Source organism: Ixodes scapularis, unplaced genomic scaffold (genome assembly GCF_016920785.2).
Source record: "Ixodes scapularis isolate PalLabHiFi unplaced genomic scaffold, ASM1692078v2 PGA_scaffold1__304_contigs__length_218370807, whole genome shotgun sequence".
NCBI lineage: Eukaryota > Metazoa > Arthropoda > Arachnida > Ixodida > Ixodidae > Ixodes > Ixodes scapularis.
Genome location: NW_024609846.1, coordinates 190,927,503 through 190,944,936, shown reverse-complemented (window position 1 = coordinate 190,944,936; position 17,434 = coordinate 190,927,503). Strand labels below are relative to the sequence as shown.

The following is a 17,434-nucleotide window of genomic DNA, read 5'->3' as shown; positions in this document are numbered from 1 at the left end:
CCTCCGTCCACACCGACTAGAGCTGCGTTAGTGTTGCTCTAAAGTCGCCTTCGGTGTTTCCAGACAGGTAGGCCGCCACGTCTTCTGCGACTGTTCTCCTGAGCCGCTTCTCCGTTACCCTGGTCACCGCCTGCAGTGCCACTTTATGCACCTCGCTGGCTTGCGGCGAAAGCAGCTCGAACGCGCCGTCAATTAGGCACGCGTCGCTTATGTCTGCTGCTTCCGGAATCCCTGCGGCTTCTGCACCTGCACTCACGTAGAGGTATTTGTTTAAAAGTTTGCTGGCAGCTACAGCGTTCGTTTGATAAAGGGCCACAGGGTGTTGTCTAGGTGGCGCCAATGGACTACTTCCATAAACCCCAACATGCAACGCTCCGCCCGTTGCATGCTGGGAACTAGTTGGCCAGGGAGTGAGGTGGAGCGGCGTGCCGTATACAGTTCCGGTTTCGATCACGGCGTCGACGTGAGCCGCGCTCCGGAGTGCCAGCCGACCGCGAACTGTGCACGCGACCTGGAGGTTACATCGCAGCGTCCATGCAGTAAGTATCCTTTTAATTACTCAATAGCCTGTAGTGATAGCTGTAAATGACCCGCAGACGTGACAAACCGGGATCTCAGACAAAAACAGAGGTCGAAGTCTGTGCCGGAACCGATCGACACTTTCGTTTTACGAGGGGATCTGTACTTTTCGTGTTGAAACGTGTCATTTACGCGTGTCCAAAGGATGTCACTCTGACAAAATTATCACACAAGCTGCAGGGAAGACTTCCTGTAAACTTAGAACAGCGCTGCAGCGGTTTTCATTTCCCAAGCACCAAGTGGGCGCAGCAGTTGTCGATACGATGAACCACAACCGCATTTCACAGTACGCTACTAAGCTCTTTATGAACATTGTAGTATGAGCTCCATTCTGCATAATTAAGTCTAACAGAATCGGCAAGTGATTGAAAAACAAAACAATTAGATTTTAATCACTTACCGATCGCGTCGGGTAGGTCCTACGCCAACGCGATCGGCAAGTAGCGTTCGACGTAAGCGGAGCGTAGACTTGTGTTCAGGTTATGAAACGGGCAGCGAAGAGCGAAGATTAATTTCAAACACCTTGGCGCATTCTTACGTGCGCAATAGAAGAACGGAAAAAAAAATATAAATAAAGACCTTGGTACATGATCGCAATCTCATATCGTCGTACTCCGTGCGCGTGTACCCGGATTCGAGCCGCCTGCGATCAGCTCGAGTGTCACCACAGAACCACCAACGCGGCTGGCATTTGAAAATAAGACCTTCACGTGGATCACGGTTATACGCATCCGGTATGCTGTGGGCCGTGTGTTCTTAGTAAGCTGTAGTGGAAGGCTGATCCGCAAGCCACGACCCCCTAAAATAGCAGAATTAAATGTGATTAAGGAAGACCTACACCAAGCGATACTGCCGACCTGCGACGTTTACTATGCATTACATATAGGCGTGATTCACAGAAGCAGACTGGAAAAGCACACAATGCATGCATGCAGTTGACTACCTCCCCTGTTGCTGCACTGTCTGCAGTACAGCTGTGATCATACATATGTATTATTTTTTGTTAGAATGGTAGCCTTAAGTGTCATTTTATTTTTTAGGTGCGTCACCGCCACTCCACCACAGCTACCAGCAGGACCATGGACAAAACAGATAAAAAGCTTCCCTGCAATGTTCTGCGAGGCCTCAATTTTGGACTACCAGTCTGCTGCTGGTGCTAGTAAGCACTACACCCAAGGGTATCGTATGCACAAAGCAGAGAAGGTGCACAACGTCCTGCTGCATCATGGAGTGCACGACACTACGGTAAAGTCGTATGTGGAAGCTTCGTTTACTTTGAGGAAGGAATATAAAGTTTCTGTAGTGATTTCACCAAATGCGACAGTTACATCTGGTCGTTGCACGTGCCCAGCTGGACTCGGAGGTGTGTGCAAGCACATCGGTGCTCTTCTCTGGTTCCTGCTGGATGTTGTACGTGCAGGACATCTCTTCATCCCAGACACTACTGCATGCACAGAACGACTGCAACAGTGGGGTCGTAGTAGTGGGCAAAGAAACCTGCAGCAAAAAGACTTCTCGAATCTCCTGTTTCACAGGCATGTGCCAGGGAAGACGAAGCGGATGCCAATGCAGAAAAGGTCTCAGCCAGCTGCAAGACCTTCAGAAGCCGCATTAAAGAGGCTTGCTGACAGCATCAGGACCAGGAAGGAATCTCAGATGCATGCCATGATCCTGATAGAGTCAAACTACAAGCCTGTGGAAAAGACAGAGCAGCAGCCTAGTGCAGCACCACTGGAAGCACCCTTGAAGCTGCCCACAGCCGCGCTTTGGGAACAACACAGCAATGCACAGGCATGGCAAACTCACAGCTTGACCTTAGCACAAGCACAAGAGCTGGAAACTCGGACACGAGGACAAAGTGCCGTCCAGCTGTGGCGCACTGAAAGGGGCAACTGAATCACTGCCTCACATTTTGGGGACATCATCAGAAGAAAGAGTGACCTCAACGAGGCATTTATTTCGAGTGTTTATTCAAAAGCAGGATTCCGGCCCACGAAGTACATGAAAATGGGTACAGAGAATGAACCTGCAGCCATCAGTAGGTACCAAGAAGAGCAAGGAGTGCAGGTTTTCCCTGTTGGCCTCTGCATCAACCCGGGGATTGCAATCCTGGGTGCGTCGCCCGATGGGCTAGTGTACGACAAAGCCGTTCAAGAGTACGGCCTTGTTGAGGTCAAAACACTGGCAAAGGCCAAAGAACAAAAAATAAGTACAACAGAAGCAATTTCTCGAGGAATGGCTGCATCACTTTTGAAGGATGGCCAGCTCAAGACTCACCACAACCATTACTACCAGATACAGGGTCAACTGGCTCTGACTGGACTTCTGTGGTGCGACCTTGTAGTGGACAGTGGCAGCGGAAGTCCATTCGTCCAGCGAATACAGTTCAATAAGGACTTATGGGAGCTAACCATGCTGCCTGCTCTATTAGACTTCCACAAGAGGACGAGCGTAAACAAAGAAAATGAATGCTCCTAATTTTTTAAGTGAATTTGATCAAGATTAAACATCTATTTTGTGGAGTGCATAATATTCACTCCCACAATTGAGGGTAGAACAGCCAAACCAAAACCACTTCAAGGTTTAACCTAGTTCTGTGACATGATACTAATATACATACTATGGTAATCTCACTCAGCTATACTTCGTTTCACCTTATAAGGGACTGGAGTGGATCCTTATAGCCATTCCAGACAATCCCATACTCTAAGCGCTTCACGTCTTCACTCCTCACAAGCTACTGCATGTCTCCAGAGGGTCCATTCCACTCACATGGCCTTGAATTGGCTTAGATGGCCCGTTGCGTCCGCTACAGTCCGTTGCAAGGTGAAACAATGTATAACAGGCGGGCCATGATTTTTCTGTCTTCTTAATGCCCACCCAGCAGGTGCACCGTGAAACATCACCGTGCGTCAGGAAGGAACAGTTTGTTGCACCACGCATGCACAGCATTTGCAAGCGCACCTGCCATATGGGCACTGGGAGGATAGAAAAACTGCGGCCACCCTGATAAAGAAATGCAATTACCATAGCTCCACAATAAACGCGACAGTTAGGGACCATAAAAAAAATGCACGAAAACACACGTTTCAAAATACAATTAGAAGTACTATTATCGTGGTCTCTCCTTGTTTGTTATTTCATGTAAAGGATGGGATCAGGCCACAGCACAATGCCCGCAAAACTCGTTGGGACCAATGCAGTACATGCACCGTAATAATAATAATAGTGTATCTATGAGGTACCCCATATGAACACTTGTTCTCGGAATGGTAGCACACAAACATTAAGGAACAGAAACGATGCTGCTCTGTCAGTCAGAATAACACACCAAGCCCTTGGTTAAAAGGTACAGACCATACAAAATAAGCACAGAGCAGAGGCTGTATAAGAATAAATAAAAACGAAACCCACATTGTTAAAAAATAAATCTCTCTAATGGCGACGTTTTCTCCGGAAAGGGGAAGTCAAATATGCAATAGTGCTATAAATGCGAGCCGGCACACAAACATTTCTAGAATATACAAAGTCACTATCAAAATGGCCATGAACCAACTTGTGTAAATATTGCCGCAAGATACATGCAAATCGCACAATACAGCAAACAATATTTAGATGGTTTATAAATGCAAAAGCATTAACTGTCCCATGGAGCGAGCCAACGTCATCAGCTTTGAAGCCGAGCCAAACAGCAGCTAAATTCCCCCCCCCCCCCCCCAATGGAGCAAAGTGAAGCCGCGATCTGAAGCCTCCCAGCTTTCAAGCCGCGTTAACCGGCAGCTAAATTTCCGTTTCAACAGAATGAACTGAAGCCACGAAGCATGAACGACATTCATGCTTTCGCATTCAAAAATCGTAAGAAGTGCTTAGGTGTACCTCGAGCCTTTTAAAAAAGCATTCTTCTTTAGAAAAAACAAACAAACTTTGCTTTACATATTTACCACAAATGAAAAACTTAAAACATATTTGTGGAGAGAAATGGATGTGTTGTGTATCAAGCAATAACAAAAGAAGCCAATTATCTACATAAAACTTGGGAAAATACACAATGAAAAAGACATCGGTGCCAACATTTTGACTGCACAAGCCGGAATCGGGTTAGCGCAAGTCCTCAGACCTATCGAGAAGTGGGTCGGAAGTAAAATTGCACAGCAACGTGCATACTTTCCAGGTGGGGTTTAGCAACTGGGACATGGAATTGCGAAAAACAAACTTTAGAATTGTGAATGACTTCACTTGAGCAATAACTCGCTCCACATGCACCCGAACTTTAGCAATTTTCCGTGTTTTCATTTCGTCCTCTCAGGACAGTTGGGGTTTTCCGCTGAGGAAAGGTGGAATGTTTAACTCAACATTCCGCTCCTTCAGCTCTTCCTCAATTAGGAAACCTCTATCGGCCATAACAGAATCTCCTGCTTCCAGGAGACGGTAAAGTCCGCTGTTCTGCATCAGCATCTTGTCAGACATCCTTCCCGGAGCCAGGTCACTGACAAAGCTGACAAATCCGTTCGGTGAAATTCCTAATAACCCCTTTGCTGTATTGTGCGATTTGTATGCTGAGAAAGTATCGCTCTGTGTGCGGAAATCACTGGGGGCTTCAATGTACAACTCTGTACAATCCAAAATGACACGTGTGGTGGGATAAAGTTCCTTAAATACCGAAGGCATGCATTCATCGACTACTTGTCGGGAAGGCCAGACGGGGGTGCACTCTAGATAGTCGGCTAGAAACTGGACCCAAAAGGTACATAACCTGCTGATGGTGCTCAGGCTAACCTGATAACGATAAGCCAGGTCCTTTTCAAGCAGCCCTAGTCGCAAACGACTGAGAACGAGGATCAGCTGATCCTCAACTGAAAATGTCGGTGGCCTACCCTTTCCGGTTTGGCCCTCCTTGTGCACCTTGTATCCATCAGACACAAACTCAACAAAACGCTGAAATCGTTCAACAGAGCTGAAGCCCGTGTAGAACCGGAGCCTTTCAACGTCCGACATGAGCTGCACGGTGAACGACACATTTGTTTTCTCAGAGGTCTGCTTCACGCCTTCTGCAAGCCTGCCTTCGAGGTGGCAGATACGCAGCTTGTGCTGCTCGTTTTCTTTGAGGAGCTCTTGAACCCTCTGTTCGTGACCATTACGCTCCTTTGCCAGGCTTTCCTGGAGCCTCACGATGTGACGCTTTTGCTGCTCGATCGTGCCTTCAAGTGTTGCAACCTTTCTTTGGTGAACACATTGCTCAACTGAAACAAAGAATGATCAACAGTCGTTCAGTTCAGTTACATACTTTGAGCTTGTCGCACGGTAATGAGCAGGTACCTTCGTTAAATAATTTTTTTGTTTGTAGAGGCCTTCTTCACTCGGATAATTCATACATGGAGTGCCGTCATGTGAGAGTCGACATGCTATAACGGGCCATAAGTCACTTTAATGAGAGATATCCTTGCTCTTTCATTTTGACAATTTTTTCCCTGCACATATGCTCCTCATGCTTGCAACAAATATATTTTGCAAGAAAAGCTCCTTGAAAGTCACCCTACCTTGCTTCACCGTTTCCCGACCACCTTGCTTCTTCACAGGATGTTGACATTCTTCTGAATGAGGAGCTGTACCGTCTTGTCCAACAGGGGTGGATGATCGAGGCTCTGTACCATGCTCTTCTGAAAACAACATTGCAACACTTCAAATTTTGTGATTTTCTATGTATATTGCCGAGTGATTGACGCCCTTGAAGAGGTAACGCAAATGTATGGAGGGTAAAAAGCCCTGCCACTGCCTCACTTTGGGGGTTGTAAGGGCACAGGGGGTGCCACAAAATGGCAAAGCATAGGTCAGAACCCCAACCGTTTCAAGTGCTTTTATGTAATTTTAGTTTATCCCATATTGCCGCGCGCGCAGCTGGCCAAGTAGGCAGTGCGCGCGTGGTTTATTGGTTATCGTACCTGGCTCCCACGCAAAAAGCCAGGGTTCGATTCCTGGGAGCGCTAGACATTTGGTTATTCCTGCAATTTAGTTTTCTGGTAGATTCGAGAATCATGTTGCGTGTTCGAGGTCCGAATGTTCTACGCGAAAACCTGCTCCATCACCGGAGGAACCCAAAGCGACGTCATCCGCGGTACGAATCCTTGCAAACCACGTGAACCTACCACTGCGGTCAAGTGCTTTGTACCCGTCAGGGTTGACGAGACTTTCTGCGGCGACATTTTGCTCGAAGGAAACCTCCAGTTGCTTCTAGGAAGAGGGATCGGCATCGCAAGAGGCGTCATGGAGCTCCAAGACGGACACACTGTCGCACTCATAACGAACTTCCGACAGGAGGCTCAGCACCTTACGAAAGGCACCGCCGTGGGTCACGCCGAGGAACTCCCGGACTCAGCCGCAATCGCCGGAATATCAGAAGACCTCTCTTCATGGCCACCCAAGACAACGCCGCCTTCGCAGTTTGACATCGACCTAACCCTGCCTGCCCCACAACGACGACAACTCAGCGACCCTCTCGCCGAGTTCATTGAGTGCTTCTCCACGTCATCATAGGTGCGCCAAACGACCGTTGCGAAACATAGAATTGTTACTGAAGACGACACGCTTCCTGTTCATCGGTCACCGTACCGTTTCTCTGTGAAAGAGAGAGAAGTCATCCAGAAGCAGGTCCAAGAAATGCTCGATGACTACATTGTCCAGCCCTCAAGCAGCTTGTGGGCCTCACCGGTAGTCCTCGTGAAAAAGAAAGACGGGACTCTTTGGTTCTGCGTGGACTATCGCCGACTGAACGCTATAACCAAAAAGGACGTCTACCCGCTGCCACGCATTGACGACACCCTGGACCGGCTGTGCCACGTCCGATACTTTTCGTCAATGGACCTGAAGAGTGGGTACTGGCAGATCGAGGTCGACGAATGAGATCGTGAAAAGACTGCCTTCGTCACACCGGACGGTCTGTACGAATTCAAAGTGATGCCCTTCAGACTATGCACAGCACCGGCGACGTTTCAGCACGTAATGGACACCATTCTTTCCGGCTTGAAATGGCAAAGTTGTCTCGTCTATCTCGACGACGTCGTGGTATTCGCCAGCGACTTTGACGAGCACCTCAGACGTTTGCGAGCCGTGCTACAGGCTATCCAGAATGCCGGACTGACACTGAAGCCGTCAAAATGTCGGTTCGCTTACGGTGAGCTCAAATTCCTGGGCCATGTCGTGAGTGCTCAAGGTGTAAGTCCTGACCCTGCAAAAACATCCGCTGTCGCCGAATTTCCGAAGCCATCAGACAAGAAAGCCGTACGAAGATTTCTTGGGCTGTGCGCATACTACAGACGTTTCGTTCGCGATTTTGCCACGATTTCTGCACCGCTCACGCATCTGACAAAGGACGACGTGAACTTCCAGTGGGGGGAGGAGCAAGAACACGCGTTCAACGAACTGAAGGAAAGACTCCAGTCGCCCCCTATCGTCGGACACTTCGATCCATCAATGGAAACGGAAGTTCACACATACACCAGCAACGCCGGGCTAGGTGCGGTGCTCGTCCAAAGACAAGACTGAGCAGAGAGGGTGATCGCTTACGCAGGCCGGGCACTGTCCAAGGCAGGGAAAAATTACTCGGCAACCGACAAGGAATGTCTCGCTGTCGTCTGGGCGTTAACCAAGTTTCGCCCGTACCTGTACGGGATCCCGTTCCGCGTTGTCACAAACCACCACGCTCTCTGCTGGCTCGCTGGAGCCTTCGACTGCAAGAATTCGACATGACCATTGTGCACAAGTCTGGCCGCAAGCATAATGATGCCGATTGTTTGTCTAGGGCCCCATTCGAATCTCCTCTCGACAGCAACCGACGACGATGATGACGCCCGTTTTCTTGGAGCAATTACAGATACCGACATGGGAGCACTTCAACGAGACGACCCCGAACTTCGCGCCATGATCGACCACCTCGAAGGTCAAGGAAGCTCAGTTCCGCGAGTCTTGGCCCGAGACTTGCAAAGCTTGGTTCTGCGGCGAGGCGTGCTCTTCAAGAAGAACTTCGGAACGAGCAACCCTGCCTGGCTGCTGGTTGTTCCGGTCAGCCTGCGTGAAGAAATCTTTCAAGCATGCCATGACGACCTGACGGCTGGACACCTTGGCTACAGCAGGACATGCTCGCCCGGATTCATGACAAGTATTACTGGCCGAGACTCCCGAAAACAGTCCACCTGTACACACGGTCGTGCCATCAGTGCCAACGACGTAAGAAGCCTCCGACGAAGCCAGTAGGACTCCTGCAGCCGATACCTGCACCGACTACGCCCTTCCAGCAGGTCGGAATGTATTTATTTGGGCTGTTCCCAGCATCGACGCAAGGAAATCGGTGGATTATCGTCGCGACCGATTACTTTACACGATTTGCCGAGACGAAAGCCCTGCCATCGGGAACAGCGGTAGAAGTCGCCAAGTTTTTTGTTGAGTCTATTCTCCTTCGACACGGCGCACCTGAAGTGCTGATCACAGATCGCGGGTCATCCTTCATGCTGACTCAAGAAGTTCTTCGGCTCAGTCATACCAGCCATCGACGAACAACCGCTTATCATCCGCAGACCAACGGGCTAACGGAGCGGCTCAACAAGACGATCGCCGACATGATCTCCATGTACGTCGACGTAGAGCACAAAACATGGGACGAGGTGTTGCCGTACGTCACATTTGCGCACAACACAGCGGTGCAAGAAACCACGGGAATGACACCGTTCCAACTGGTACACGGCCGGACGGTTACCACAATACTCGACGCCATGCTGCCTCACGTGCCAGCCGACGATGGCAACGACGATGCTCAACTGATCTCGCAACGCGCGGAAGAAGCTCGCCAACTGGCAAGAATCAAGATTCATGACCAACAGCAAGTCGACGCACGCCACTATAACCTTCGTCGCCGGGACGTTCACTTCCAGCCTGGAGACCGGGTGTGGGTGTGGATGCCCATCCGTCGCCGCGGCCTCAGTGAGAAACTGCTGAAACGGTACTTTGGCCCATACAAGGTACTTGGTCGCCTCGGCGAGCTGGACTACGAGGTGATGCCCGACGGAACACGAACATCGGCACACCGCCCACCACGACCTGAGGTCGTCCACGTCGTGCGCCTGAACCTGTACTACGCTCGATAGGACTGTGGACCTTATGTGCTCCAAAGGACTCTTTAGTTTATCGTTCTTTTTTATTTTGTTTGTCTTGCGTTGCATCGGGGCGATGCACTTTTTAAAGGGGGGAGTAATGCCGCGTGCGCAGCTGGCCAAGTGGGCAGCGCGCGCATGGCCTAACGGTTATCGTACCTGGCTCCCACGCAAAAAGCTAGGATTCGATTCCTGGGAGCGCTAGACCTTTGGTTATTCCTGCAATTTAGTTTTCTGGTAGATTCGAGAATCATGTTGCGTGTTCGAGATCCGAATGTTCTACGCGTCGAACATTCTACGCCGATAATTCCAGAAGCTCATGCATGTACATAAGGGCCGCAGCGTGGCGAACCGGACTCAGTCTCGCTCCAGCGCTCGATCCTGCGGTTTAGCCGACATCGACGCTTGCGACGCTCTCCTGCTTTCTTCTGTTTCCTTTTCCTTTTATTAATTTGGGCACAAGTTCGCCCCCATTAAACGTTTAGTTTACTTCAGTTTTCGTCGCCTCATCACTTGTCATCCGTGACAATATCACCTCATTCAAACGCAGAACTAAAAGGAAGCCCCGAGTGCTTGTTAACTACATTTGGCTATTGCATCGCTTGACCTGCATGTGAGGCAGAATTTATATAATAGGACAGATTGCGTTAACAACAAACAAGACAAAACCAACCCCGTATTTGACGGAAGCATGGATGTTGACTTGCCAAAAAGCTAAGGAGACTCACCCGAGTCGTGTTCCCCAGCACCAGGAGCTCTTGAGGGCACATCTTCACACCTTGTCATTTCAAGTGAAACAGGCATGGGAAAGTCCATGGAGTCCCACAGCAGTCCTGCAAATGGTTATATAAAAATATGGCAATGACTACAGAGGGCAAAGCTCCTGGACCTGCAGCAAAAAAATGCATTTAAAAGAAGCATAGGTAGCTTATTTATGACGTTCTACAAGCAACATCACAAGTAGAAACCCCAAAATGGTTGATCTCGTTTGATAGGAGCGAGATTTACAGTGTATACCATGCATGGTCCCTCTCAACAACATTCTTTATATGGAGTGCCTCAAGGTATTAAATAACGAGCTAAAATCAATAAAAAAAAAATAGGCGTAACGACTACCATTTTCACCAGGGATCCATTTTGTAGGTTCATTTTACAATATAAAATCTCAAGGCGTAACTTCATTCCTGTTTCAAGTTCGTAACGCTTTTGCTCCATTCCTGTGTACTCCAACACAGATGACAGAGCCTACCGGCGAAAAACTTGGTTGTCTATGGCAGACACATGTTTTAGATCTCTGAGAATGTTGTTCTAACCTTTAACAGGAACAGCTATGATTTCAGAGGGTAAAATGCACCTACAAAATACACCTCTGATAAAAATGGGAGCTTGTGACATGCAGGTGCCAACTTTAAGGGTCGACTTTAGTGCATTCTTCTCTAGACTGAGGCACCCTATATGAGTTTTAAAACTGGAATATACACTACCAGGTGTAATAAAGAAAAAAAAAGCATGCTTTTTGAATGAAAAAGAAAACACTAGGATGCACACACGCACAAAAATAAAACTAGCATAACTTACATGAAATAATAGACTTAGAGGTTGTTATTGAAACATTCTACGGTCAAAAATAGCTTGCGACCACAAGAAAGGCAGTTTGTGCTCAATTCATAACATGGGTGATGTCTGTCATCTTGCAGTCTAGAAGTTTTTGCACAACACAAGAGACAATCACAAGGCAGTACACACGGACTGTCCGTGTCTACTTCCTTGAGACTGTCCCTTGTGTCGCACAAAAACTTCTAGACTGCATCATGAACCAACTAGGGCGATACGTTTTAATTGTCTGTCATCTTAGCTACAGATATCCAACTAGCACTAAGGGCTAAAAAAGAGCAAAGCAGACTTATTTTAGTACCATTATTTCTATTTCTCTTGATCCAGTTAGTTCAATGGCCATGGGTAAAAGGTGTGAGCACCTTCCGTGAGCTCACAGTGACGAGTTAAGGTTGACATTGACTGCACCATTGAATGTCTAATAGTATGGAACAAGACAAGTTAAGCTGTCTGGTGAAATGCTGTAATGAAAAGGTCAACTGTTGATGACGACATATGTTTGTTGCATTGAGAACATGCTTGATAGCATAAGAGTGTATTCTCGCAGTGCTGCCTTGCAAGTATTCTGATCTTGCCATGTCCAATAAAAGCAAGTTCTACCGATGTCCCAAGCTTTAACTGAAGAAAGCAAGGCTGGGGCCCGCAATTACGAAGATGCCGTGCAAGCCTGAACCACATTTTTCCAGGAAGCAAAAGATACCTTCCACATGGTCGCTGATGCAAAGGTTGAGAAGGATCATTGAAGAGGTATTCTTTTCAAGCCTAATTCGGGAGACTAGGTGTTTCTGTCTACTTCCACCATGAAAAATTGCAGGCTTCGCAGAAAAAAAGGTGGTAACAGTGCCCGACCAAAGAAGCGAAAGGCCGGCACTGCAAGTGGCTAGGCCACCTGGAAGCAGACTGCAAAAAGAAAAAAAGGTTTGAGTTTCGTCCAACTGACTTCGTTGCATCAACAGCTACCCGATCTATCTCAAAAGCGACTTGAGCATGTCCTGCGACATCGTGTCAAATCAGCAGAGATGGTGTTCAATAATAAACAAAGTACAATAATCCCTATATCTGTCTTTACTTAGCCTTGCCTCTTCCCGTATTTAGAGCAACCTGTGTTTTGACTTGCCAAAATGCTAAGAACACTCACTTGTGCTCTGTTCCTCAACACCAGAAGCTCTTGAAGATGTATCCTCACACTCCATGGTTATTTCGTGCGAAACACACGTTGGAAAGCTCACGGAGTCCCAAAGCAGACCTGCAAATGGCAAGATAAGAATTTATTTCAATGCCTATGGAGCGCAAGACAGGCGAGGTTGCAGATCATCGACAAATTTGTCGATGGTGTGGTTGACGTCTCTTATAACAGGTGCATAAGTCTATGCTCCAGGGCGCAGAGGCTTGGTGCTGCAGAGCACGTACAGACGGGAGCAAAAGTGTGGATACCACGAGAGCTGCCGCAAAAATGCATCGCTGCCCCACCTCACGTTAGCACCTGCTATCGAGAGCTATGCTTGGCACGTTCCTTTTGCATGTTCTGGCAAGGTGCTGGTTCTCTTTCGCCAAGTTCTTTCACTCGCTTTCGGCTACCTGAGGCGGTGACATTCTTACATCGTTCAGTGTCACGACATGTAGAAAAGATAATTGCAGGTGCTTTGTTCGACATGCTTTAAGCCTCCTTCCCATTATCTGCAAGTGCTCTTAAATTGTTTAAGGTGAGACGTCACCAAATCGTGTGTCAGCGTGTTTCAGAGAGCACTCACACTGCAGAGCAAGCTCCTGAACGAAGCGAGCCCTTTAGCCGTATGCATCGACAAGCAATTGCATGCCAGTTTGAAGCAGGCAAACAAACTTGCCAGAACAGAGTCAGGGCCCAGTGAAAACATGCAAAAAGAGTGTGCCGAGCGTAGCTCTCGACAGCAGGTATCACCTTGAGGTGGAGCAGCGATGCATTTCTGCAGCTTCTCCCGTGGTGTCCACACTTTTGCCCCCGTCTGTACATACATTTTGTTGAAGCGTCAGTTGCTTCTAAGCAATCCGTGACATTGCTGTTGCTTTCTTTTTTATATAATAATAATTTTATTGCAAATGAACAAAACATATGTTAATTCAGATCTGGCTAAGCTACATTGGGCTTGACTGGCAGAGTCTTACAATCACTGAAACAAGCCGTTTGCAAAATGAAACATGTAAAACAAAATCCACACAAAGAAATTAGAATGACAAAAGCAAACTAGTGAGTACTTACAAACTAATATTTCTCAGGGCTTTCTTGAGCTTGTATTTGTTTCTTAAATTTAGAATACTAGAAGGTAGTTTGTTCATAAATGCTTGTACCCATAGTAACTCCGAGTAACTTAAGCTGGTTTGAGCTAGTTAGCCTTCTGCGCATTTATGAAAAAGGATAGGTGCTGCATCTAGGTATGCCGAATGTCAAGAACAGCGCGAAAACCTGACTTCAAAGTTACCAAACTACCCAAAGTGCTGAAGCCGCAATCCTGCCGTGGCCATTACCCTGTCAGCTGCTACTCAAACCAACGCCTTGCAGTTGGTGGGCTTCCAGGTGCTCCAAAACATGTACTTTTTCAATGTTGATCTGCCAAAAACTTTTAAAAAATATGTTGGAGGTCGCGGCAAGTATCTCTGCGTAGCACCGTGGTAAAAGACAGAGGTGCGCGACTTGTGCAGTTCGCGACTGATGGATATTTGAGGAAAAGGCGCAGGGTGCTCCTTGGCCGTAATGGTCGAATAGCTGGTGCACTACGAGTATGAAACTTAGAGCGTCGCAATAAGGGTAAAGGATCGTGGACTCACTGCGCCATATTGCTTGTGCAGTATATGGTGAAGATGGTGAAGGATGGCACAAACCAGAAGCACAGTAAACTTTAATCACTGATAAAAGTATATTTAAGCATCTATGTCTGGTAATCACTAAAATGCACCTAGATTTTTTGAAACAAAACAAATATAGATCAATATCTACAAATTCTTCCAAACAATAAACATCGATAAATCTAAGCTCGAAAGAAAACCTTCGGTGACACAGAAAGAAGAGAAACGAAGCAGTGCCGTTCGTCACCATTGGATTTCCTACAGGTTGTCCCTGTTCACTCTGGTCATTGCCTATTAAGTTCTAGAAAATGAACCATTGACACAAACTAAAGTGAAGTGCGGACATGCCTCAAAACCAGATGATACCTTTTTAAGTATGCTGTTCACGCAAAGGACTTACCGACTGAGTCGTTAGTTGTGGTGCTGCTCACACTCAAGGCTGGCACCGGGGACATTGGCTCTGCCGCAGCGGCAATGACCTCAGTGGGACTTTCTGTAATGGGCATGAAGGATATAAATTAATAAAAACGCTGAATCTTAGCACTGACAAGTACATACCTACAGCTTTGTTGGTGACCACAGAAAATGTGCCTGGCTCAAGGAATTGGGGAACTTGGATTGAAGTGGCAACCACAGACCTTGTAGCTAGGCTTAGGCTCCCAGCTCTGAGGTAACACTGTCTTCTCTACAATGGCCTGGATCCACAGCTGTCGAATGTGGCTGTCTTTTGGAAAGATGTGCCATGATACGTTCCTATTGCACATGTTGTTGTGGTGGCATCCTGGAATGCAGCACGTAGTTCCACTTTTTTGAACTCCTACCCATTGCCCTAGGAAGAAAGAGCAGAGGTTACTCACCCAGGTCACAACCACGCAAGTGCTGCACAGCACAGTCGTGTGCATTCACATATATTAAATGGAAGCCGTACCCGAGTAGACACTTGTAATGTGAGGTCTCACTCAACCAACAGAACTGTACATCATAGCAACCGATCCCGGTTACCTAGACTGTCGCCTCGTCTGATTAGAGAAAATTCCCCAGCTACATATAAGGACCAATATTCAATGAGGCTTATAGTGTGAACACTCAATCCTTTAACGTCATCGGACTGTGGGATGTCCAAGTCCACTTTCCACATTCCCCAAATACAATATAACTAACATATTTCACAACCATCTTCGAAAACGAATTCGTTTCAGCCCATATCCTATTACACGGGGGCGTTCTGTGCGCATAGGCTGGATATCTGGAACCACACGTAGTGGGAACAGCAAACTGCAGGACGATCAGATGTGACGCGCGATTGGAGGGTCCACACAAGCACACCTGACCGAACCAGCTCTCAGATCCGATAAGCGGTCTCCGCAGCGTGACGCGCGGGGGAGGGTATACACAAGCACACCGAGCGCACCTGACCGACCAAGCGCTCAGATCCGACAAGCGGTCTCCGCAGCGCTTACGTTCGCACCGCCTGTCGAAGCAAGTCGATATCAACTCCAAAAACGCCCCTCACTTTCGGTGCACGAGCTGTACCTCGACGGGCGGTACATTTATGATCCCCACTCACGCCACAGCAGCGGGTTAATACATCTCAGGTCCTGTAGTTACATGTAGGTGGATACGTGCAGTTCGGCTAACATTTCACGCGTCTCCGCTGTTTAGAAAATGCGTCTAGAAAGTCGGATCGCACGTTAGAATAAGTTCGAGTCCACAAGGCTTAGGATGTTATTACGTGAGCAGCGTGAGATAGCGTTTAACAACAGCTGCTAACCCGAGAACGGCAACAAAAGTAGTGAAAACATTGCTTACCTCTTGGGCGAGATCTCATCTGAGGGTTGTCGAACAGGAGAGCCGGCGATAGAAACTGCGAGGGATCGAGGGACGTATACGGGCGAAACCAAGAATCCGACAAACGATGCCACAAAACGACACGGCTGAACACGGCTGCTCGAGAGATCGGAACCGAAACCTCATGGGCCAACTAGTTCCCAGAATTCCTTGCGTGGAATTTTGTCGCAGTGGGGCGCCTCGGTTTTGGAACAAGTCCATTCCTCCTTTTCCATGGCCCCAACTCTCGTGGCAAAGTTCAGGGTTGGGTAAAGGAATGTTCTAATGGCGGCCAGCCTCTGCCAGGGAGCCAGCATTGATGACAGCAGGCATCTCCACACGGGGCGGCCTAGGAAAGTGTGCAGCTCGAAGTCGGTAATGTGGGAGATTTCTGCTTCCACGATGCGGAACATTGTAGGCCTCGTGCCTACAGGATGCTGCCCCGTCAAGTGAAGGGTCCGGCACGTGAATGGGCTCAGCTAGAGCCCGATCCTGGAGGACAGCGCGGTGGCAGCGTTGATTCTTGTTTGAAGTTCTGTAGGGATGCTTCTAATAGAAGTGAGGCCGTCGGCATAGGCCAGGATTTTATGCTGCCGTTGGCCTCCCTGCACCGCCCGGATCACTGGGTTCAGCACAAGGTTAAAAAGGAGCCCGTTGAGTGGGCAGCCTTGCCGAATCCCTACTTTGACGGCGACCGGCTCTGTCGTGTCTAAGCTCAAAGTGTTACTGGAGAGAGAAATTTATTTACAAGTTGGGACAACAGTACACAAATAAAAGGAGGAAACGTGAGGCACAAAGAGGATGCTTGCGAACGTAAATAACGACTAGATATCGACCTTCCGGGAGCGATACAATTATGTACAGTGTTTATCTGGACATGGACGACAAAAATGGATCACAGACACATAGAAAATAAATAACAAGTAGACTAGGGCAGCTCCAACCGCTGCACTACGAAAAGGTGCGTGAAAACATAATTAATCAATTCACCACCAAACTTGTAGCACCACTCTGCAGCCTGCAACGCCAATGAAGTCCGCATGCCTCCTCCGGGGAAACTCCTCCTCCCCAAGGGTAAAAAGTGCGTCCTCGAGGTGGGAGAGGAGCAGTGTCCAGAGCCGACGCAGCAACGGGAACATCAGACCGAGATGGCGCTGGCGGCCAACAGCCATGTTCCTCTGTTGCCACAAGAAGTAGCAAGTGGCAGCAAACACCAGACCCACACTCCGGTGTCTAGCGTAGAAATGTCTGCTCAGTGGCAGCGCAAAGATGCAACTCACAAGAGTCCAGAACGTTTTAGCTACAACACACTCAGCTACAACGCACTTAGCTACAACACACTGTATCAGTCATATAGATTGTCTAATGTTATTTCACCGCCTACTCGTATAGCGCCTCTGCATGACACGTTGCTCGATTTATTCTGTACGAATGTTCCCACTACAAAGATACTT

General features: G+C 48.1%; 1 protein-coding gene across 1 annotated transcript; it reads right to left on the bottom strand.

The window, feature by feature from the left end:
• Positions 1-4,566: 4,566 nt before the first annotated feature.
• Positions 4,567-15,480, bottom strand: LOC115316178. The gene is given in 6 exon segments (XM_029975505.4): positions 4,567-5,819; positions 6,117-6,236; positions 10,448-10,552; positions 12,472-12,579; positions 14,554-14,646; positions 14,712-15,480. Coding segments are annotated over 5 exon segments (1,530 nt in total). The 5' UTR covers positions 14,609-14,646; positions 14,712-15,480; the 3' UTR covers positions 4,567-4,677.
• Between the last annotated feature and the right edge of the window lie 1,954 nt (positions 15,481-17,434).